Below are 25433 nucleotides of genomic sequence, written 5' to 3'. Positions count from 1 at the left end.
AGACAGGGCTGGCTGGGTACTTCACTCAGCTCATTTGGTGTGGGTTGAATAATCTACTGTGAGGTGCAGATTTGAAAACATTTTTTTAAAGCAGTCGTACAAGAAAAGATAGCTCTCCCCAGAGGCACAGCAGGCTAGAAAGCATTTTCTTGCACAGAGACGCAACAATGGCTGGGTCCATCATAACATTACCGTCCTCTGAAGGCCAGGAGGTTGTGAGGGAAAGTGAGGACAACCCTGACCTCCTATTCCTGACCCCTTCTGTCCAGGTGGCCTTCCTCCAGGATCTGAGACCCTTTGTTCACAAGAGCCTGTATGCGATGGAGTCATTGAATTCCACCTGCACTGTGCAGGGAGGCCTGCAGGGGGCAGGCCACTGAAGACCTCTCTCTTGCCTTGAAGGGAAGACTGTCCCTCTTTGGAAGCTCAGGGGGCCATTTCTCTAGTCGTAAGGGAGGGAGTGCCTGAGTGGTCTGGCCTTCAGGAGCAGGCTGGATTATCTCTCAAGAGCAATTGGCACCTACTTTGGCTGAAGTCAGTGAGGTTGTAAAATCACTTCCCTGAGGCACTCCAGCAGCCAGTTTGGAGATGAGTAGGGAATGTACATGATTCAGGGGAACCTCTCTTTCCAGCACTGGGGCTCAGTGGGTCGTGAAGGAGAAATTTGTGAACAAAGCTTACTGGCTGTGGCCTGAGCTTCATTCTTGTCTAGAGGGGCTGCAGATGCGAAGGCAAAAAGGGATACATCTTTGAGCAGGTTAAAACAAACAATCCTCGGGGCGGGATGCGTCTGTTTCACTGGGATCATAGGACACTCTTTGGCATTGAGGGAGAGGGTGGGTAAGTGAAGAAAACTTCTGATTCTAAGCCCTCAATGTAAGAGATACTTAATATATTGAATTATTTATTTGGGGCCTGGCACTGTGTTAAAGTCATTTACTAAATAGGTCCTCATTAGAGCATTACAAAAAATGTATGAGGTTGGTATTTCTGTCCTTATCTTGCAGATGAGGAAGCTGAAGCTCAGGGAAGTTAAGTGATGAGTCTAAGGTCACCCACCCAGAAAGTTACTCAGCTGACCCCGTAGCCTAGGGGGCACTCCTGAATTTATGCCAGGAGTTCAAACCTGGATGCATTTATTATTTCCAAATAAGCATCATGCGACCTAAAGACAGAGTTAGCTGGCACATTTGTTTTGTACTCACAGTCCATGTGGGATCTGGCTAGAAAGGTTAACAGGTAGTCGAGGAGTTAGAGAAGAGTTGACTCTGTCCCAATTCCCTGTGGTTTAGTGGGTTGGAGGGGACAGGAGACTTTACCCAGACTGAGTCCAGACTCATGCCGATCCACTTATGATGTAGTATGGGATCTCAAGGGAGTCAATTACCCTTTAAAACCCTCAGTTTCTTCGTCTGCTTAAGTGGATTGCTGAGATGGCTGTCAAGGTCATGGCGTTGTTGCATGGTAAAGGCTTCACAGATGTCAGGTGCACCCTCACCTCTTCCAATTCTGTATTGTTGTGTAGCTAACCACCTGGTGGAAAACTGCAACAATCTTTTATTTTGCTCATGAACCGGAAATGTGGCCCGGGCTCAGAAGGGACGTCTCATTCTTGTTCCCTGCATTTTTGGCTGGTGGCTCATCTGGGGACTCTCTTCCAAGTTGGCTCTCTCACATGGCTGGTAAAACTGCTGTCAGTTCCTCTCCACGTGCTTCCCTCCACAGTGTGGCCAGGGTTTTCGCACAGTATGGTGGCGAGGTGTAAAGAGCCGATGTCCCAACAGACAGGAAATGAAACCTGTCAATTTATTAAGTCCCGGGCCTGAATCTGGCACAGCACCACTTCTGTCTTATTCTATGGGCCAAGCAGTCCCAGAGTCCAGATTCCAGAGCCAGGGACATAGACCCCCCCTGTTCATGGGAAGAGTATCAGCTAGTTTAAGGTCACGTTTTAAAATGGCTGTGCCACCATCACCCTCAGGCCACAAATTATTTACATTTATTCTACATATTAACTATTCTCAGAGACTCCCAACAGCCCCCAGACTCTCATCCCATTATGGTGTTAGGTTCATGCTTGAGGTTCAGGACCTTGTCATGTAGGCAAGTCCAGGAGCCTCAGGTGTCCATGAGGCTCCTTGGACAAGTTCCTCAGATACAGCTCCTTCTTGATCAGAAGTCCTATCAATGAAAGAGACAAGTCACCCACTTCCACGTACAATAATGGGACAGACCATACCAAACCTTCAGAGCAGCAACATGCAGCAGAGGCCAGGCTGCTGGGTCAGAGTCTGGCAGAAGATGGCTTGTAGCAGCCTCGGGCCATGGACCAAGCACAGATGTGGTGACAGATGATCCAGGTTCAAATCTAGACTCCACCCCTGGTTTTATGGGCAGTAACGAGTAGGTGACTCCATTCTTAAGAACCTCAATTCCCTTTTCTTCAAAGTGGGACTCACACTCTCCATAGGGATGATGTGAGTGCTGGAGATTGGCATATACCAGGTCTTCAAACAAGGAGATTTGAAATATGGGATCTGCTAATAAACTGGACATAATGATACTTAGTTCACAGAGTGGATGCAAGGCAGAGTATATGAAAGGGACTTGTAAACCATGAAGATTTATGAAAGAATAATGTGTATGTATGTTTGTTTCTTTTCTTAAAGCCCATTGGCTGCTCCCCAGTCAAGGCCCCAGCATCAGCAGAGTGGGTCCCTCCCTGGGGCTGGTGACGGTTTGGTCCGTGAGGCTGAGCTAGAAAAGGGAGCTGCTGGTCGGACATTAGTCAAAAGTCTTTAGACTTCTCCTTTCCTTTTAGGTTTGCCTTTGCCCTGAAGTCACCAGATTTCATTTACATGGATTGGCATGCACATCTGGTAATCCAGCTTTTCGGTTCAGGGAAGATTTCTGGAACAGATGAAGGAAGATTTCTGGAATAGATGAGCAGACTACTCTGGACTGGGGCCAAAAGGGCAGATACCAGGAGTGGTAATGTGGTTTCTTTCTCTGGGAGACAATGATGAAGCAGAGTGAGCATGGGTGTAGAATCAAGCAGACCAGGGTTCAAATTCTGGCACTGTCTCTTCTTGATTGAGTGATATGGAAAAAGTTCCTTCACTCACTGAATCCTCAGCTATCTCATCTGAAAAGTGGGGAAATGATCATTCCAGCTGACAGAGTTGCTGTGAGAAGGCTCCAAGACCATGCATGGAAAGAGCTCATTTCAATGCTTGATGCAGAAGCCTTGCCAAACAGATGTTGCTTTATTATTATTGGAAGAACGTGGCATAATAATATCCACCTAATCAACTGGTATGAGGATCGGATAAAGGGCATGCAGAACGCTTCCACAGAGCTAGGCGTGTAGAAAGAGCTCAGGAAATATGAGTCTCTCTTGCTACCGCCATTGCTAATTTTAACTTTAGCAGTAACAGTGTTGATCACACAACTAAATTTCTAATATTCCTTGAAAACTTCTAGAGGCTTGAAGACAAAGTTTAAATTAGGTATATATACATTTAAATGCCATTTGAAAGTTTTCTCCTGCAAAAGCTGAGTATATAAGCAATAGATTGGCACCGAGCAGGGGAAGCAAAGCAGAAAGAGAAAGAGACGAGCCAGAGTGAGCCCAGTGCCCACTGTTATCAACAGTCCAGGTGAAAGAGTGTGCAATGAAATTTCCGTTTTGCAGGTGACACCCAAGTTTTTAGGCAGAGAGAAATACTAGGTTGAGCAGAATTACTAAACAATGGGAACTAGGGGTATAAAACATATATTTTCCAGTCATTGTCTTCAGCTAAGCTCTGTTCAAACCCACTTTCCCACATCTTATTGGCAAATGCATTATTTTGGCTGCTTTCAGCAATTAGGATAGGTCCATCCTAATTGATCTATTCTGACCTCCTTGTCCCAACCATACTACTCTCTGGTCCCTCTTTAGCTATGTTTGTGTCACTGCAGTAAGTCTCCTGCCTTAGGAAACCAGGAGAGAAGCAGGCCTGGTCTCCACGTTTTCTTAAGTTCCTGAACCCCAGGGGTGCCTCTCTCAGGAACTTTCTATGTTCCTGTCCATATCAGCACAGCTCTGGGCTGAGACCTCAGGTCCTGTAACTCAGTGGCAGGCTGGGGAATAAAATGCTGCATCGTTTCGCTGCTGTTGTATATGCTGCATAATAACTATCCCCACACTTAGTGGTTTAAACCATACTTTTTCCCTCACACATCTGTGGTCTGCTAAGGAGCTCTGTTTAAGGTCATGGCAGCTAGACTGAGTCTGGATCTGGCCGAGCAACTCTGCTCCACCTGAGGGTGTGCAGGTTGGCTGAGCTGACCTATCCCAGGTGTCACTTTTCCTCTGGGACAAGAGGACCACCCAGAGCATATCCATGAGAAGATAACAGAGCTGTAAAAGGCACCTCTCAGTATTATGCCCTCATCCAACTATGTCCAAAAGCAGGAAGGTAAACAAGGATTCTCCTTGCATACCTTTTTCAGTGCACTAGGGTAGACAAGCTTTGACAGAACCCTCAGCAGCTCATCGGCCAGAACTTGGTTGCATGTGCATCTTCAAGTGACTCCCTGGAAAAGGGAAAGAAAGGACCATCATGGACTTAGAAAGTGCTTGTTGAGTGAATGTATTCTTATAGAAATGAATTCTCATAGTAATCCTCCTCTAGGTTCCAACATCCCTTTTAGGAATATGCAGAAAGATTATGTGGGCTTATGGAAATGACAAAAAAAAGGAGAAAGAAAGAGAAAGAAAAATTCCATGTCATATTTTGTTGCTGACTGAGCTATTTAAATGCAGTTGAATGACTTCAGTAAGACAGAGGGTTAATATACACAGAACTTGAAGGTTACACCAGTGCTTTCCTAGTATCGGGGTTCATATTCAATAAAGACAGTTGCAGTAAGGATCTTAATAATGATTATCATAATATGTTACAATTAGCTAACACTAATAATTGGCTATTACTAATACTTTAGTACAGACGAAGTGCCAGGCACTTTTCTAACTGCTTTACATATATAAATTCATTATATGTGCTGCTCATGAAGATCGATGTGTCCAACTGGCCTCGGTGAACCATACATCCTGATATTGATACCCTTGTGCGGTCCCCTCCTACGCTGATCCTGGGCTTGGCCATGAAGCTGGCTTTGCCAATGGGACATTAGCAAGTGTAATATAAGCAGAAGCATTGTCTCTTGGAAGTTAGCAGCTGGGCTGGGACGTAGCTGAGATTGGACTTCTGCAAGATAAGAGGCCATGGAGAGAGAGCCCCTGAAGGAGGCAAGGCCACCGTTCACGCTCCAGCCCCAGCTGAGCCCTCGGCTGAATGCAGCCCATGCATGACCTTCTATCTACAGAATCCTGAGACATAATAAATCAAAGTTGTCCTTGGCCACTGAGTTTTGAGGTAGTTTGTCACACAACAATAGAAATGGAGACATTTGGTACAACATATGTGTGCAAATTCCGTGGACACTTCACATGAAGAAATTTCTTCCTCTTCTTTCTTACTATTTGTGATCAACCAGAAAAACTAAGGGTATATCTGTGAGCCTCATAGTTTCACTCATTCATTAGACAAATATTTGGAGTGCCTGCTCCATCCCAGGCAGTGTTCTGGGCCCTGGGGACACTGCAGTGAGGCAGTGAGTATGGCCCTGCCTTCCCATTGCATACAGTTTATGATTGGACTAGTTCTCCATAACGCCCTGTAAAAAGATGAGTAGAGCTCCCCCAACCGTATTGCTTGTTCTCTTCATCATCTACTACGTATCTGTCTTCCGCCTAAGCGTGACTTTAGTGTGCTTGTAATCCCAAAGACAGGAAGCATAGGCAGACTTTAAAGCCAGACCACCTGGGCCTGAAGTCCTCTCTCTCCCCTACCTCCTTCTAGTCTCAGTTTCCTCATCTCTGTGCTGGGTATAAGAATTCTCATCTTTAATTAAAAATAAATAAAAAATAAAAGATAAAAAGAATTCTCATCTAATGCTACCATATAGATTGCAAGCAGAGCACAAGTGCCCGTAAATGTTTGTGTCCTTCTTCCTACCCAACAGATGGAACACCTCTGTCCAGTGCAGGGCAGTTTCAATCAGAAGGCTGTCCAGGGGGTCAGGTCTATCTCCCTCCCGTTTTCTAGGACTGTGACGCTGATGAGAATTTTGAACCGAGCTCTCCTGCGTGCTCTGTACCTCCCCTGACTCTCTGACCCTGTGCACAGGAGAGCTGAGCCAGTGATCCCTGACGCTATCCCCTCGCCCACAGAGCCTTGCCAAAGGCCCTTCTGTACATTATCTCAATTACTCTTTCCAGCAGGCCTTCGAGGTAGGTGTTCTCAGCCTCATTTTACAGTTGAGATACCTGAGGCTCTGAGAGCTGAAGTGGCTTTTGCAAGGTTACAAAGAAAATGAGTGGCTGAACTTGCCTTGACACCCAGGAGCCCTGTGTCTAGCCTCAGGCTCTTTTTACTTTGTTTGTACTCCCTGCTGCATCCCCTACCCCTTCCCGCACCCCATCCTGCCCTGTGTCCCATGCTTTGTCACAGAGATGCTTGAGAAGTGAAACCCACAGCATTTTCCAGAAAGGGAGGCACACATGATTATTTTCTTGCAAATGTGTACATAGGAGGCATTAGCATTCACCCAGGAGCTGCTGAAATCCACTCAACCAGAACTGAGACAGGCGAGAGGGGACTGACCAAATTTGTTTACAGTAGGCTAATCCAGCTCTGTCTCTCACTCCACACAGCCAGTCTTTATGAGTGGGGAGAAAGTCTAATTACAGACTGACAGCCCAAAGTGTCTCATGGGAATACAAGTCCTGGATGAAAGCAGGGAGAGAGACTTGAACAGTTGGAAATATATACTCTAACTGTTCTATCTGTCTATCTGCTCATCTATCTGTTTCCTAGTCTTGTAGTTCTAAGGGAATGCCTTAGATCCAGATGATAGAAGGCTGAGATTTCAGACTGAAAGAGGTGCTAGAGAAGGAGCCAGCCGTCAGGCACAGACACTGAGGTCCAGAGAAGTCAAGTGCCTGTCTCAAGGTCATGCAATGCAATCCATTAGAGGTTGGCTTGTGAATCCAGAGGTCTGACTCTGGAGCTTCTGAATCTCCACCATCCCCTCTCATCCCTCAGCATTTTCCACAGCATGTGAGTTGCATGGAGGTCCAGTTGCTGGAAGTCAGTCTCTAAGCTGGTTTCTCTGCCACCAGTGTCAGCCTTCTCTGGACCCTCCTCCATGTGTCCTCCAGAGTGCAAAGTACAAGTCTGGCCAGGGTTCTCCTGCTTCAACTTGTTCAGTAGCCCCTCTACATCCTCAGAGATGGAATCTGAATCTTAGTCTTGTCCAAAACAAGCCCTTTGATGTGGCCTTTGCCTGCCCTTCTGCCCTCCCCACCAGATAGCTGGGTGCTCCCCAGACTGGCCATGTCTCTTCATATCTTTGTGGTTTTGTTCATGCTATTTCCTCTGTCTGAAGTGTCTTTTCTCCCTGCCCCTTAAAGAAACCTATCTGCCCACCTGCCTCCTTCAAAGCCCAAATCACAGATCAGCAGGATGCTCTCAGCTTGGCCCTTCTGATCTTCATGGCACTCTACCTGGGGCCTGACGCTGTGACGGCAGGGGCTGGGGTCCCATCTCTGAGTGTTTAGTGCCCACCACCACCCCTAATCCAACCCCTGATGGAATGAACAGAATAACTAAACAGTTACGATGTGCAGTGACTTTGGGACATAATGGTGAACAAGGTGGTTTTGGTCGGAGCTCTCAGAGCTTAGGTTTGATCAGCCAGTCTCTTGGGTCACTGTGCGTTCGAGGCTTAAAGGCCACAATATCTTTCAGAAGCCTCATTTAACCAGTAAATACCTCTGGTCTGATAACACAAAGATGCCTAAAACACACAGGAAAATGGCACACACATAGGTCTACTCTATCAGTTTCTCAGTGACTCTAACCCCTTCCTGACTCCTCAAATGGCACTGTAAGCACCAGCATGAACAAGCCTTCACTTGTATGGCCCCAGCAGGGTGTTTCTGGGACAAGGGCCAGGACAGAGAGGTCAGGAAGTGGGGATCACAAAGAGAAACAGCACCCATCATGACCTTGCCTGGAAATGCCTGTTAACTCAGGTAAATTCAACAGCAAACATTTATCAGTCATTAGGTATGCACGTGTCTGTCTGTGTGTGAAATGTATATGTGTGACATTACCATCAAACCCACCATACATGAGGGACAGAGCGCTGAAATGACTTGTCTGAAGTTGTACAGTTACTTGATGGGGGTGCTGGGATTTCAGTCCTGGAATGTTAGCTGTAAAAGTTACAATCTCCCTACTGTGCTGCATAAAACACGAGTATGAAGCACCTACTGTGTGCCAGCACTGGGGACACAAAGGCGATTTAAAACATGGCCTCTGCCCCCAAGAAGCTGCCAGTGGAGCATGGGAATAGAAAGGGGCCAGAGCTCTCCACGGGTTGCTGGTGGGGACAGGAGGAGAGCTGTGGGAGAAGGAGCTTCCCACAAACACTTCAGAACTGCCTGCACACCTGGTCATACAAAGAGGACCTACTTCTAGTGGGTGTTAGTACTGTTTTTAGTTCTGTGCACACTGTGGCCCGTACTGCCCACCCATGGGCCCATGCTGTGGGCAGGGCTGCAGTCTCATTGGCTGACCCTCACACATCTGGTGCATGGAGATTGGGCCAGCACAGTCCTGCCTTTCATGAGTTCACAGAAATCACAGGTGGGATAAATCACACACCATCAAGTCGGTGGCCTTTCAGAGAGGGGGCTGTGGGCAGGGTGCTGTGGGACCAGAGGAGGGAGTACATGCACAGTGCTGTGAGTAAACGCTCCACAGGTTAGAAAACTGATGAACTGATGGAACCTGGAGAGCTTGCTCAGGTGTAAAATGGACTCTGGTTATTATTGCCACGAAATTCTAAGAGCGATTTCCTGAAGGACCACCCAGATTTGGCCAGAGTTGCTTACAATGCTCCATGCCCTCTTTGAGCAAAGGTCTTTAATTTCTCTGCTAATGTAGAAATGAGGCAGATACTGACTCCTCTCAACTCCCCCCTTCAATGCAAATACAGGGCTGCAACATGTAGTAGGCGTGCATTAGCCCATCCTTGAAAAGCCCTGAACTGAGACCAATTCCTTAAACCAGCCTACTTCATTTTCAGCCGAAAATCCACCACTGCTCTCTGTTGGCCATGGGCTGGCACTGATGAAAGCAATCAGGAGGAAACACAGAGAGCAGAGACATGCCATCTTACAAAGGGTGGGAGAGGAGGTGGGGAAGGCAAAGCAGTGGGCGGGAGATGCTTATCGACTGTCTGCAGACTTGGTGCCCGGTGTTGTGTTGAACATTTGGCAGATTTTTCCAGTGAGAGAGCAGGCCTAACACACACACACACACACACACACACTTGCTCTGGAGCTGTACTTCAAACAAGCTCACAAACTGCTCTGCCATCCCTGTGGACTGCCAACCACTAAGCTGCTTGGAGAAGCTTTGTTTGCTTGTGGCCATGGTGAGATTGGCTGTGTCCACACTGAAGTTGTAACACAGAGTTGCTCTCCAGCTTTTCAATGCTTGAGGAGCTGGAACCTGGGCAGACGTGGAGAAGTGGGCCCTGTACTGCTTTGTCACCTGGGCCCTATAGCTGAAACCATTCTCTCAGCCTCTTCTGGTAGCACCCTTCTTCCCAAAGGCTTCAGGATCAGCCCAGGGCACCTGGACGTGTACCTCCCACATTCCACCCTCCTCCATTATCCTCTTTGCCAGGCTCCTTCCTTCTTCTGCTTTCCCCCTTCATTCCCATGCTTGTGAGAGAAGATGAGTAGCTAGCTACTGGGAAGGAGGAGCAGACAGAAGGGAAAATGAAAATAAACTAGTAACAACTGTTCACAATTCCCAGTTGAGGATAGATTTCCTCATTTACTCTTCAGCTCTTCCATTCTATCCTGACAGGTATTTTATCCATTTCACAGATAAAGAAACTAAAGCAAGGAGACAACAATTGGTTAGTGGCACTTTCTGTCCTAGAGCTGTGTTCTTTCCATTCCAGCAAATTGCCTCCCTTTGCATTAGGTTTGCAGAATTTCAATCCCCTGTCTGCACTGGGCAAGCTGCAGGCTCAGCACAGGAGGAGTGTGTGTCGAATTCTGAAAGCTTTCCAGAGAGCAAAGACCTGGATGCGGCCCTGCAGTGGCAGCCTAGGACAATACAGAACACCTTTCACTCTAAGGCCATAACTCATGGGCTGATTTAGATGGTGGAAAGTGTTTCCCTGAGACAAGCAATGCATTTTCAAAATGAATTGGCATCTTGCTGCCTATTCTGGAGGGTATTCTATAGCTATCTGTCTTCGATAACAGAATGCTACAATTAAGGTGAAATCCACATATGCAAACCTAAAAATGTTTTGGCATTTCCCATTCATCTTAGAACATTCTGGCTCAAAGTAGATGAGTGCCCCACCCTCATCCCAACACACACAACATCCCCATGTACTCTTAGTCATAGAGGAATGGAATAATCCCATCTGGTTAACTTCTCTCTTCTGATTCTATTCTGTGATTATCTCTCTATTCACTTTCTCTTGCTCTGTTTGTCCCCTAGAAATGATATCTCTGAGCTAAAGCATAACAGACAGACAGCTGGACTTGGAGGTGGAAGACACAGGCCTTAGTCCTGATGTACCTGATGTAGTGTAGTAGTTGTATGACTGTATGACCAGATCAAAAAAGATCTCAGGTTTTGAAGTTGGACAGGTCATAAATCCATGCTCCTGAGACTCACCAGCTGTGTGGTTCCAGGCCAGTTACTTAACCACTCTGAAGGTCAATATCCTCATATTCAAAACAACACTGTTATTACTGGCCTTGCAAAATTACTGTGAAGATTATATTTAAAAAATTTTAATCATGCAATGTGGCAGGCACAGGGCTAGGGATGCTATCCATCTTGCTTCCATTTTCCAGCTTAGTCACAGTCTCTCTAACTCTCAGGATTCTCTTCATGATGATGACATTTATCTTACAAGATTGTTGAGGATTAAATGAACAAATATACCTGAAAGTATATTCACTTGCTAATTCACTCCATTAGGACATATTTGTTAAAGATTTAGTATTAAGTGATATGGGTGTTTATAAAGAAGAAACAGACACAGAATTTATCCTAAAGGAAATTTCATTCTCAAGATATATTCCACTTCTTAAGAAAAATATAATATGAGGCAAAATGAAAAGTGCTGGTAATGTGTGATCTTGTGATCGTCTCAGAGACTGCCAAGGCTCTGAAATAGATCAAGGGGGGCAATCAAGAAGGAGAGAAGCTTGGAGGGAAACTACTACAGAGGAGGCAAAAGAATTTAAGTGACCATGTTGAGGAGTGAAGGGTGGGACAGGCAAGTCGAAGTTAAGGAGCTGAGTGTTGCTGAGGTCTTGGGTACAGAGAAATACATCAGGGAAATTTCAAGAAGGAGCTGGGCTAAGAAGGAAGGCAATATAGTCTACATGGAAAAAGAAAATGAGTTCACCAGAATTACAAGGGCCCAGGAAAGGGAGAGCAGCTTTTTTTTGTGAGGCAGCGTTTCCCAACCTTAGCACTGCTGACATTTTGAGCCAGATAATTTTTTGCTGTGGGTGGTGGGGAGCTGTGCTGTGCATCATTTAGCAGCATCCTTGCCTCTACCCACTAGATGCTGGTAGTACAACCTCCAAAGTGTGACAACCATAAATGTCTCTGGTCATTGCCAAATGTCCCTGAGGGGCAAAATCCCCCCCTAAATGATCAGTGTTCTAGAGAGAGGTCTGCTTTACATGAGAAAAGCATTATACTGGTGGAGGAAAAGCTGAGCTATACTGCCCCGGGGTGGGGTGTGGGGGATGGGGGTGAGCTCTTTGAACCTGTCTTAGGAACTTGGACTATGGATGAGACAGGGAGGCAGCTAGGGGGTTCATGGGAAAAGTGGGTTCCAGATGTGCCACCCTGAGCTGCTCTAAGGGTATGCAGACATAGCACCCCTCATGACCCCCACACCTGCAGTAAAAGGGTTATGAAATGCCCATTGTGACTGGAAGAGTCAGAGAGTGTGTGAAGGTATGGTATCATCCATCCAGATGTGCAGCTGTTACTATGATTCTAGAGAATGCTTCTGGAGATGGCCAGGTAAGGCATCAGGTCCTCTCAAGACACTGATATGCTGGATCTTAATGATATCCAATGTCTGGATAAAAAGCAGAAAGTCCATGGAATTACCTGGATTTCTCAGGCTCCGCATGTTTGGCGGTACACTGCAGAACCCTCATGTACCTGTAGGCATTTTCTTTGACTTGCTGGCTGTTTACGGCTGAGCTGATACACCAGCATCAGCCTTCTTTCAGTCTTGTAGCACAAATTGATCTGCAGTTACAAATTCCAAGAGCCACTTAAAAAGACCATGAGTTCTGAAACTGTATCTTGATTTGACTTATGCCTTATTCTGAAAACAAGATCCCTTTGCTAAGCTGGTGTTGGTTAAACAAATATCTTATGGGTATCATTTTTCAATAGGTCTGAAGGACAGTGGCCTTTGGTGTCTGGGGTTTTAGGGTGTTTGGCTAATCAATACCATAGTAACTAATTAACAGCATCTGAATGAGAACCAAGGGACTTCTGTTCATTTCAAACGCAAGAACTTCTGGGTCCCAGCCTGTAGACATCTTTGACTCTGGCTCCCTGAGTAGATTGTTTCATTCCTTCAGGTGACATAGGCTGGTGGATTCTGGAAGAGATGTTTGCTGTTGCTTTCTTCATGTTGTCTTTCATGACTTGTCAGCCTGGGGTGACCACACAGGAGAGGGTGAACCGGTGAGTCAGCCATCTGTCTCTGCAAAATTTGCAAACAGGGTTCCCCTTGGGGGGAACAAAGACACTTTAATGTCTGTAATAGGCCATTTTAGGTTAGAATGTGACCTCTTTTAGTACTATTACTAATCCTGTGCAGGACTGGTGGGCAGTGTGAAGGGAGGGCACTTGGAGGCGGGGGGTGGGGGGGCCGTGTGGAAATCACAGTCCTAACACTCAGGGGCTGGGTGATCTGGAGCACATCACTTCGTTTCTTTAGGCTTCAGTTTTCCTATGTGTAAAATGAGAATAGTAATGCTTCTTCCATAAGAGTTAATGAATGAAATAAGATCCTGGATACACAATATACTTAGCTTAATAAATAATAGTTGTCTCCAGTATTGTTGGACAGTTAACCTCTACTTCTCTATTTGTGAATCATAAGAATATGTGTCTCATAGTGTTGTGAAGAATACAATTAGATAATGTACATAAAATTATTGGGAAAGGTAAGAGTCTGTAGAGATGCTGGATCATTTCATAGAAATGAGTGAGAGTTTCTGCAGTGGGATAATGAATGGAAGTGGTCTTTTCGTATGTACATCATATTTTGCCAAGTCCACTTCCTTGAATTTTCTAACCTGTTGTCATGTTTTTTATGTCTTACCATTGAGTATTTTGTGGTGCTTAAGAAGCTCCTTATTTCACCATTAGGACAGTTTTAAAGCTGTCCTTATCTCCCCAACATTGAAGATTGTAATTAGAGTTATTTTATTCAAATTCTGTTTGGATTCAATTTTAAATCACTATTGTATTTAAATTTTATAGCAAGAGAGATTTTTTCTTTAAGTAGCAGTTCAGAAGGGATGAAGGCATTTTTATAAGCTGTTAATTTGCAACTTGTATTTAAAGCAAACACAATTTTGAACAAAATCAGAAAATTCATCTCTAATAATTAGAAGATAAAGGCAAGGGAACTGTGGTAAAGGGAAATCTCTGCTGAGATACTCTTAATTATAGAAGATTATTATTGTAATCCTTTTTGAAAATGAACAAAGAGTCCTGATGTTTGATGAACTTATCAAATAAGACAAATCAGTGAAGAGGCAAATTTGAAGTCAAGGCAAAAGAGAACCAATTAAATAATTTACAAAGTGCCGAAGTAGGAAATCATGAGGTCTTTGCATCTAATGCCAGTGTGTCTGACCCTGGCTTTGAAAACAGAGGGCTGCATGGTGAAATTACTCTGTATTCAAATTCTGGCATAGGCATTTAGTGTTTGTGTGACCTCAGGCCATTTATGTACATTTCCTGAGTTAGAAGATGGGAGAAAAGCAAGAAGAGGAATTAAATGCATGAAAAGGACTTAGAACAATGCCTGGTCTTGAGTAAGCATTCAGTGAAAACTGTTGCTAGTGGCTGTATGAATGTTGTTGTCATTTTGGTAATTTACATTCACACTGATGGTTGAAAAAAGTTAGAACAAATTTATAATGTGCCAGTTGGCATGGATCTTTTAGATCGGTCAGTGATTTCAAACTAAAAATTTAACAATGACACCTTTTCTTTATCCAAAAACAAAATCTTACATCATCACCATTGTTTTAAAATATTTTTCTCAAAAAAACTATTTTTCTATTAAGATTTTATAATAAGCAAATGGTAAGCATGAGCTAGTAACAGTAAAAGTATATCATTAAAATGTAGAAATACATCACATGTTTTCAATGTTAGGGTTCATATTGATTTTATTAAATATTCCAAGTATGCTAGGTGCTATATGGTGAACTAAATAGATAGATAAGTCGTTATACTCAAGGGATTTATAGTGCAATGATACAGTCAGTCAGTAAATATTTAAATGAAACATTTCAGTAACATTTGTGATAACTTCTAGGAAGGAAACAAACAGGGCCCTTTGTTGGGGGACGTCAGAGCGATCTGAAGCTAGGCCGGCTGGGGGCAGGGTTTCTATAGGACTGACATTGAAGCTGAGAGGCCATGGAGGTTAAGGAGGGGAGAATGAAGAGACAGGCACATGTTAAGACCTTACTGTGGACAATGGTTGGTCCTGTCTGAGGACCTGAAGGAAGGGAGGAGCATAAGAGCAGAAGCTGTGCCACAAGACGATGTCAAAAAGTGGGCAGAGGCCAGATCACAGAGGGCTCAGGGCACCATGATGAGGAATTTGGCTGCTAAAGAAGAGAAGAAGAAGAAAGACAAGACTTGCACCCAGAGGAATTTCAGTTTTTAGAAAAGTCAAAGAGAGCTGGCCAATGAGGTAGGAAGGGAGCAAGGAAGTGTGGTATGAATGGAATCCAAAGAGGAAAAATTTCAAGAGGGAAACTGGTTAACAGAGAGCAAGTAAGACCAACTCAGAGAACTCTCTGCTGGATTTAGCAACAGGAAGGTCACTGGAGACTCAACACTTTCAAAGTCAAACTTAAAATACTTCAGTTTCATGATGTAATTTCCACGTAACTGAATGGAACTGGCTCAAGATGATATAATTAGTGACAATCAGCTTTGAATATGAACTGAACCAACGTATTAGGTGCCCTGCTCTGGCAATAATTAGGGTTAGTGTTTCTGACCCTCTAGTTTAGGACTGGTAGCTAATTACTTATTTTGTGATCTAAATTGCTGAAGTGGCTACAATCTGGGGTTGAGCATTGGACTTGCAAGCTGTATATTCATCTCCAGGCTGTATGTCCTTTGCCCAATACGCCACCCTATTTAAAAAGGCAGATGGGAAGAATCTCACCAATCCATGGCCCTATAAAGCTTAGGCATGCAATACATTTTGACTAAGATGGAGAGGTTGATGAGCACATATAGGGTAAGAAAGTTGGAGATAAGAAACTAATGTGTACTTGTGCTTAGGGATTTTACACACATAATTTCATTTTATATTCAAAACAGTTTTATAAGTTTTGATTACCCCTGTTTTTAGGTATAAGAAAATTGAAGTAAGTAACAGAAGCTCGGTTTCAATTCATGTTTGTTAGGCTCTAACCCCCTTTCTGTTATGTCAATGTTTCTTCAACTGTGTTACATAGTCTTACAGATGTTACTTGAAGAAATGACACATGTTCAAAAATTTCTATAAATGCTGGGTTAAGTAAATTAAGATGAGAACTTCTCAGAGCCTTTAATATGTCATTGGGCATTTTAAATCTCCAGAAGTAGGGTGCTGTATGCAATTTATCCAAATGTAGTTGGCCGTGTAACTTTCCTTTTCCTCTCCGACCTCAGGTACATCTCTCAGGAACTGGTGCTCCAGAGAGATCACTTTGAGAGGCCCTCAGTAGCACTGTATCGACTTGTGTGCTTCTACAGAGGGAAAACTAAAAGCCAGATAGTTAAATAAGCTTGAACATAGTATCACAGCAAGGTACATGCAGACGAAAAACTAGAATCAAAGACTCTGGAGTCCCAGGGCTCTATATTAAGTGTCTTATTGCTCAAGTAGATTTTCAGTAGCTGGGAGATGCTTTAAAACCATTTGCCAAGATTTACTAGGCCACAGATTTATTAATGGTTCTCTGAGTCACTGAAAAATGGATACAATTCTTTTGGAAAGTCATTGGGCTATAAGTGTCATAAGCTTTAAAATCACTTCTATTCTTCAACTCAGCCATCCCATTGTGTAGGATATATCTTCAATATGTAACTTAGAATACAGAAAACCTGGGTGCTCGATAATCTAATTGCTTGATATTAGGGCAGTGAAACAATGTGTAGCCATCATAAACAGTTTACATTTCTGCTGCACCATCAAGCGGAAAAGCAGGATATAAAATGCAATACTCAGTATGACCTCAACTAGGTTATGAAAATAAAGAGTGAAAGGAGCTAGGACAAAATATTAATGTTGGTAGGAACTGGGGCATTTTTTTCTTTCGTTATCTTTTCTATGTTGTCTTTAATGAGAATGTACTACTTTTATAATCAGCAAAAAATAAACTACATTAAAAAATTCACTGGAGTGATAAGAGAAAAGGCTGGTCATATTGCTGTTGGTTAGAAGGCTGGAGCCCTGAAATGATTTAATGAATGGTCCCGTGTGCCTTTTGTACTCTTGCTTCAGTGATAGCATTACTGTGTGTGCCTCTGTCTAGACATCATGTCACAAAGCTTTTAAAACTGTGGCAACACAGCTCTGTTCTGTCTAGGCTTTTGCTTCCATCCATTAATACTGTTTCCTTCCATTTTGACATCATAATGCAGTCTCTGTGGGCTTACAATGACATTATCTTGACAATTCTACAGTGAGATGCAGAACTAATGCTGGAGACATTTTCTGCTCCCAAACTTCTCTCCCACCTTTTGATGATTAGAACCTTTGTCTTTCTTTATGTTCTTATGCTTCAAACTTTTATTGTTAGGGTGATTTGTTGGCAAAATGACGCATGGACCAAACCTTGAGCCATTTGAATGTCTAGATTCCAGAATTATTTAATTAGATTCTAACTGAAAATTAGATTTAAATAAATCTCAAAATAATGCAATCTATTTCTCATAAATTGTTTTCATTCTTTCTCTTCTATCCCTTTCCTTTCCTTTCCTTCCTCTCCCCCTCCCCTTTTTAATTCTTCCTTTCCTCTCTTCTTTCATCTTTTCCTTTCCTAAATACTTACTGAGCACTTTACTTGGGTCTGGCACCATGATAAGTGTTGGAACTTCAGTAGCAAACACACAGACAGTACTTGCCTTCATTCTGCTTGCAATCTGATGGAGAAAACAGAAATTATACAAATATTACAAGTGTGATAATTAAATGTAGAGAAAATGCACAGAGCTTGACCAAATCATACAAAGTGAGGTATCTAAATAGTCTGGGTAGTGAGCAATGCTTCCCTAAGGAACTGATGTTTGTGATGAGATTGAAAGAAGTCCAGGAGCAAACCAAGCACAGAGGGGGACAGTTGGATTCATCCAGGATTGGCTTGTCCAGGTAGGTGTGGTCAAGGGAACAGTGGTGTCCAGGAATTTAGGATATAATTACAGGATATAATTAGGATATAATTAAAATTTTAAGTCATGGAATAAAAACTAGTTATAAAGGAAAACAGAAAGAGAGGGAGCTTAGGAGTCACGAGAATGGAGGCCCAATGAGGACGAAACAAAAGAGTGGCGGGAGTGCTTGAGCCTGTAAGACAGAAGAGAAGAGGCGGTGGAGCCCCAGAGCACTAATTTGCAGATGACTTGTGAGTTAGCGACTTGCAGGAGATGCTGTCTCAGAAAGTGAGAAGGTCCAGGATGTGGCCATGGAAGATAGCGGAGCGAAAAAGAAAGGCCCCCGAAGATGAGGAAAAACAACTGAGAGGCCAGAATGTTGGATGGCTCATTTGCAGGGATGACGAGGGCTTGCAGCACCCCGAAAGAAGTTGGCACAGAGGTGAATATTGTGAGTTGAGCCCTGAAGTTTTCTTTGCAGGGACAGTAAGGGTGGTGTTCTATACATACTAGCATCCTTTCATAGACCACAGTTTTCTCCAAGTGTGGTCTGTAGAGCTCAAGGAGCCCCTAAGATCTTTTCAGTGGAGGGGGCGGATCCTGCAAGTTCACGACAATTTCACAAAAACACTAAGATGTTTGACCTTTCATTGTGTTTCCTTCTGTTTGCGCTGATGGAACAAGCAATGGCAGGTCAGACAACTGTGGCCTTGGCACCAGTCAAGAGAGTAGCACCAAGCTCGCAGGAAAGAAGTTAAGGTGTACTTGAGAAAGTCCTTTTTGAAACAGTGAAACTCATTAATCGTATTAGGTCTCAGTCTTTAAGTGCATGTTCTTTAAATATGCCATGTGTCAAAACGAGAGGGATGCAGGGCTGCTGCCCTGACGTGCCACGGCCGTCTTGTGAAAAAGCAGTCGTTTGTGCTGCAAGTGAACGTAGCCACCTTTTCCTGGGACATGGCTTTTACTCCACAGCATGGTTGTCACACTAGTTATTCAGGCTCAGAGATTTGGCAGGCTTTGTCTCAAAAGTGAGCAGAGAGCCTATCACTTCAAGTAAATCAAATAATGTTATTGTTACCTGTGACAAAAGTCGAGACTTTAAGCAAATATTAAAATTTTGAAACACATATCCTACTACTATGAGCTTGAGAACATCACTGGCAATCTTAATAAGTTTGTCTTTTTATACTGTGTAACAATGTATTAATATTTTAAAAACATGTATAATTAGTGAATTACTAGTTTTTAAGTTCCCAGTGCCTAATGATACAAAAATCATGTATGGGCATTAGATCCATTCAAAGTGTACACAGACTAATGGGTTTAATGTAACAGGGTCCAATAAAATTCACTGATGTGTTTTCAGAATCCACATTGCAACTAACATTTAACAGTTATCCCTTGCTATTCATCATGAGTAGCAGCTCTCCTAGAAGTAGCATGAAGGAGCAGTCTTTTTTGTTGTTCCTACACTAGGGAGATAGTTATTCCATTCATTATAGCAGAGGCTGCCTGGTTCTAAGAGGTTGGGCAATTTTGGTGGTGACAGACAACCTTCCGGCTTTGCCCCCTGGACTGACCAGGCTTTGAAGCTACGGGAGCAGTGGCGATGCTACGGAAAGAGGCTCAGGCTTGGAGCCAGGCAAACAGGATGAGGAGCAGGAAATGGGCTTTGCCATCAAGCCAACTGGTTCAAATTTTACCTTTGTCACCCCTGGGCTATGACTTCAGGGGTTACTTAGCTTTTAAGAATCTCAACTTTCTTGTATGCAAAATAGGGCTGATAATATTTGACTACTGGGATCACATAGAGATTAAATGAGATAATCCATGTAATGTTCTAGCATGTAATAATAAAAGTCAACCTTTAATAAACATGTCATACATATTTTAATGTGCTTTCAGTAACTCTATCAGGTAATATTTATTATGTTTAACACAGTTCTACTGGTGGGAGAGCTGTAGCTCACAGAAGTTAGATATCTGGCTCAAGTTTTCAAAGTCAGCAGGTGGCTAAAATTCAAACTCAGTCCTCTTACCCCAAACCCTGTGTTTTTAACGACTGGACTTTCTGCTACTCTGACTCTTCAAACATCTTAGCCTTCCTCAGTACTTGTCGCTCTAAAAGTAGGGTTCATATAGAATCAAAAGAGAGATTTTATACAAACCCTCTAGCATCATACCTGCACACAATAGGAGCATGATAAAATTTTCACTCTTCATTTTCAAAAATGTGATTGACTGGAAGGGACATGTGCACAGATTTTTCCTTGGCTTGAACTTTGCATCTCCAGACTGATGCTGGGAGGTGAACAGAGTTCTGGAGATAAATGGTGGTGATGGTAGCAGAACACTATGAATGTTTCTAATGGCACTGAACCACTCACTTAAAAATGGTGAAGATGGTAAATTTTATATTATTTGTACTTTACCACAATAAAAGAAATTGGAAAAGAAGAAAGGGCAATAGGCCACATATGTTTTATTTTAAAAACAGCACATGTAATTCTTAAAAAGGAAGACAAAATCATTCGAGTGCTGGAGGTACCCTTAGAATGAAATCTTTCAAGCAAGAATGACTGAGCAGCAGTGGACACACCCCTCCTCTCCCTGCTCTATGTCCACTCCCACCTCCGGATAACTTGAAAACTAAAGGAATATCTTATAATACTGTGTCGAGTTCTGCTGCTATAGGGACCCAGATCCCCAAATTAATGGGCAAACTTGAAAACTTAGAAAATTCAGCCTATGTTCAGCTATTTAAAATAAGGAAATCCTGTCATTTGTGACAACATGAATGAGCCTGGAGGACATTATACTATGTGAAAAAAGCCAGACAAAGAGAATACTGTATGATCTCTTTTATATATGGAATTTAAAAAGAGTTGAGGTCGCAGAACCAGAAAGTAGGTGACAGCAGGTGGTTACCAGGGGCTGAGGAGGGGGAAGATAGGGAGTGGTTGGTCAGAGAGTACACATGTTTGGTTATAGGGTAAGTTCTGGGTGCAATGTGCTGTGTGGTGATGGTAGTTAATAAAACTGTTTTGTGTACTTGAAATTTGCCATAAGAGTAGATACTGTGTTCTCGCCCTCTCCAAAAAAGGGAACTGTGAGGGGATGGGTGTGTTAATGACCTTCACGGTGGTAATTATTTTACAATGTATACGTGTATCAAGCCATGACATTGTATACCTGAATACATATATAATTTTTTCAATTATACCTCAATAACACTAGGAAAAATTCAGCATCTGTTTTCATATTAAGAGAACTTTTTGCATTTTTAATGAGAAAAATAAAAATTGTCATGATAAAAATGTTTTAAATTGAAATAGGGGTCTTTCTTCCCTTCAGCAGAGTGAGCCGGGCTGCTGAGACTTCCACGCCCACAGCAGTTAACTGCCAGCTGAGCAGCTGGTCACAGTGGACAGACTGTTTTCCGTGCCAGGACAAAAAGGTAAGGTATGGATGAGCAGTTCGGGGGCATTTAATATTTGAGTTATATACTGGGCATTCCAATGAAGATAAGCAGCCAGGTCTACAATTCTGGAGGTCTGGGAGAAATTGGGTCTAGAAATAGGTACTTGGAAGCCTTGGACATATGGATAGTAGATCTTTTCTCTGCCTCTTCTGATTTTGTTTGGAAGGCATTATTAGGTGAGGCTGCAAAAGATGTGTATGTTATGGCTTATATGCAGATAAGTGGCTATTTGGACAGGGGCACACTGATCTCTGATGGCTTCTCTGGGTCCTGGCCAATCTATTGCCTTCTAGTGTGGGTCATCTGGAGAGGCCAGTGGAGGAATACCAACATGCCTAGCTGTCCATGACCTATGGTGAGCTGAAATAAACCAGAGCATGCCACAGAAGGTGTTCCCAAGGATTCTACTCCCATACATTGAAAAGGTTGACACACCCAAGGAACAGATGTGCTTCTATCTTGCATGTCTAAGTATTTTTGAGTGGTCCATGATGGTGGATAAACTCAGTGGTATACCAAGGAAAGGCAAAAGTTGGGAGCACTTCTCAACACCATTTTGGCAGGGAACAATATTAAAAGTCTGACTTTGTTCAGAATCCCTGGCTTATGCTGAAGATAAAATGGAGACTAGCTTCTATTCTGTTTTATTAGTTTTTTAGCTCTTTACAGACAACACATGCCTTTGCTGGATGCACCCAGGCCCCTGTACCCCGCACACCTGTATACCACTGCCTAAACCTCGTCTAACTGGCACTCTACTGTCAAATGTAAATGTTTAGGCTCCAATTTTACAGCTTAGATTCTGTCATTGCATCTTATTTGCTGTGTTACTTTGGGCATTTTTTCTAATCTCTTTCTGTCTTCGATTCCTTCTCTATAAGTGAGAAAAGTAACAATGCTTACATCATAGAATTATTGTAAGCATTAAGTGAGTAATGCACACGAATTTCTTTTCATAGCACCTGGCACATGTTAGCTGTTTTTACAACTTCTGTCTGTGCCCTTTTCTTCAACTCCTTGTCCACTGCTTGAGTCAAACCCTGTCCTTCTCTTACGTGAGCTTTTGCTGATTTGGCTGATGGTCTTCCTTACTCCATACGCACTCTTCAACTAGATGTGAAAATGCTTGTGAACAAGCTGTTTAAAACCACAGTGTGATGGAAACACAATGTGGACCTAGTTTATTCAACATCAAAGCCTGAACTTCATTGTTCTACCTCTTCCATCTTGAAGATATGCTGAAAACTCTTAGACTGTCCTCCAAATGCTCATTTTGCTTTGAAATCCTGTATTCATTCTCTGGGTCTGCTGTAACAAATTGCCACAAATAACAGAAATCTATTCTCTCCCAGTTCTGGAGACCAGATATCTGAAACTTTATCGGCAAGTTCATACTCCCTCTAGAGGCTCCAGGGGAGAGGCTGTCTTGACTTTTGGAGTTTCTGGTGGCTGTGGGCAATCCTTGACATGCGGTTGCATCATTCCAGGCTCTGCCTCTGCAGCCACATTGCCTCCTGAGTCTCCTTTGTGTGTCTGTGTGAGACCTCCCTCTGCCTTTCTCCTGTCAGGACACTGCGAAGGCATGCCAGGCATACCGGGGAACTCCAGAGTAATCTCATCTCCAAAACCTGAATAGTGTTTGCAGAGACTCTTTTTCCAAATGCAGTAGCATTTACAATTTTCAAGAGTCAGGACTTGATTTCTTTGTATGGCCATTATTTAACCTACTAAATATCCCAAGCTGCATTTTTTTCACATGTTGCAGTTTAGATAACATGTATCACAGATGAATAACTTACAGGTTAAATCAGAATTGAATGACATTCTTTAGTAACTCTTCAAATAATTAAATCCTGTTATTTAAGTAAAAGACATTCTAGTTTCTCTTCATTAATATGTTTCTTCCTCTCAAAACCACACAAAGATGTGCATTTCTGGAAAGAAACATTATCTACTAGCTAAAAAAAGGAAATTATGTCTTAATGATACAAACCACAGGCTATAGCATGAAGTCCCTCAGGGAATGTCTGTACCAACCTTTCTGCAGCACAATGTCTTCATTATTTGATAACAACCTAGAAGAGAGGGAGCCGGTGGGAACAAACCTCATGTTTGCACCATTATTCCCAGGAAGGAACCACAGGAAGGGTAACAATGGCATTGGCAGTCACTATTTATTAAATCATTTTTACATACCAGGCACTGTGCGAATGCTTTAAATAAGTTGCCTTATTTGACTTTCATAGCCAGCTGTACATGATAGATATCATCATGCCCTTTGCTTGGGTTGCCCATGAAGAAAGTGGCAGAGCCTAGATTTAAACCTTGATCAGTGTGATTCTAAAATGCCCATGCGCCTGACCACGTCATTCTACAGCCACTCCCTAAACTGTATGGAGAATAAAAATGACATTGAAGGTCACCTAATCCAATTCTCACTCGATCACAAATCCTTCTGCAGTAGCCCTAGAGCTGGCTACGAGAAGGATGACGATGTTGATAAGTATGGTTGCTGACTGCATACCAGCCACCAGGCACAGTGCTAATTTCTCTACACATATTGTCACTAATCTCCATAACACTCTCAGACATATCTCATTTTACAGATGAGAAAACTGAGGGTCAGAGATGTTAAGCAATTTACCCAGTAACACATATATAGTAAGTGGCAGAACTGAAATTTCAACCCAGTTTAAAATGGTATTCATGGGATTCAGAATAGTACATAACCTCCCAAACTTGTAAGGATTAAGTGAGACAAAGAATGTGAAGTGTTTGGCCAATAACAAACCATCAATAAGCGATAGATCCCGGCACCATTTTTATCATGTTAGAAACTGCAAGTCTGAAAATGCTGGTAAACCTTTTAAAGGGCCAAAAAGAGACTTGGCTCTAAGTTGGTTTGCTGAGCAACCCTTTATTTACTGCATTGTGGGGCAAGATGTGGGTGGAAAGTGAAAATATCCTCATATCTCCAAATTGATCACTAACTATAATCCTTCCACAGAGTTCACTCATCTCTTACTGCTGTTGTTAGCTGAAAGGCAGGGAAGGCAAATGGGTGGTGTGATCTTTGTCTCTTTTTGCTGCCTCTGCCTCTCTGCTAATGAGTGGTTAAGTAGGCAGAAGTGGGCAAGAGGAAAGCGATGCAAAGCTGCACTGCTTCACACTGACCCGCCAATCACCAGGAAAAGACTGCATGATAAAAATGATGATGTAGAAACCACTTCTGTTTACTGAACACCAGTGATATGCCAGGCCCAGGGCTGGGTGCTTCCTCACACATTCTCTCACTTAGTTCTCACAAAACCCTTCCAAGGTAAGGTGTCATTATATCCATTTTACATGTTAGAAACCAGAAGTTCAGAGAAGTACATGTCTTGCTCAGGGTCAGTTGGTAAATGAGTCTGGGATCTGAACCCAAGTCCGTCTAATTCTCATGCCCAGGCTCTTTCAGATGTAGGACATAGCAAAAGAACTTTTGGTAATCATTATTAGTAAGGTCAACTAGGTCAACCATCTCGTTTTACAGTTTGGAAACTGAGGCACAGAGTATCAAGCCTGATACTTCACACAGCGAGCAAGAAATAGATTCTGGCCAGGAACCCATATCTCTTGCCACTCAAATCATTGCCTTTCTACTTACTAACATTCTTGAAGGAGAGGTCTGAGTAGCTGATTCAAGGTCAGAGGCAGCAGAAAATACGGGGCTCCACATTGCCTTCTTGAACATTTTGTATGGAACCCTCCATACAGCCTGTCTTGTATTGTTATGTATTTTATGTCCTTAGCTAGACTCTAAGCTTCTTGAAGGCAGGGATGTTCCACTTTCTCCTTCTGCAGTATTGTGAAATCATAGAGCTCTAAGACTGGTGTGCACTTTTATTTTTTCCGTCCTTCTTTCAATAAGCATTATTCTTCTGCAGTCAAAGCTGGACACAGGGCCTCAGATGATGTCTTCAGAGCTTTCTTTGTCTATCTCTGGCATGGGCTCTTTCTACACAGTAGGCAAGATGACCACTTGACATCCGTGGTTCCCAGTAACTTCAGTAAAAAGAAATGGCCTTTTCCAATAGTTCTGAAAGAAAATCCTCAACAGGTCTCTGATTGTCTTAAGATTGAGCCATGTACTA

General features: G+C 43.0%; 1 protein-coding gene across 2 annotated transcripts in view; it reads left to right on the top strand.

The window, feature by feature from the left end:
* Positions 1–12700: 12700 nt before the first annotated feature.
* The window catches only part of C8A (complement C8 alpha chain), a 56218-nt gene continuing 43485 nt past the window's right edge, over positions 12701–25433 (top strand). The window contains exons 1-2 of one of the 2 annotated variants that reach the window (XM_045858755.1): positions 12701–12881; positions 21177–21276. In XM_045858755.1, the coding sequence (XP_045714711.1) occupies positions 12805–12881; positions 21177–21276 (177 nt within the window). In that variant the 5' untranslated portion in view covers positions 12701–12804. Of the gene's footprint in view, positions 12882–21173; positions 21277–25433 lie in introns of both variants that reach the window. The other variant, XM_045858748.1, reaches the window with a different exon arrangement.

This window comes from Phyllostomus hastatus, unplaced genomic scaffold (assembly GCF_019186645.2).
Source record: "Phyllostomus hastatus isolate PE091 unplaced genomic scaffold, TTU_PhHast_1.1 phas_contig_147, whole genome shotgun sequence".
Classification (NCBI taxonomy): Eukaryota; Metazoa; Chordata; class Mammalia; order Chiroptera; family Phyllostomidae; genus Phyllostomus; species Phyllostomus hastatus.
This window is presented reverse-complemented; position numbering and strand designations above follow the sequence as displayed.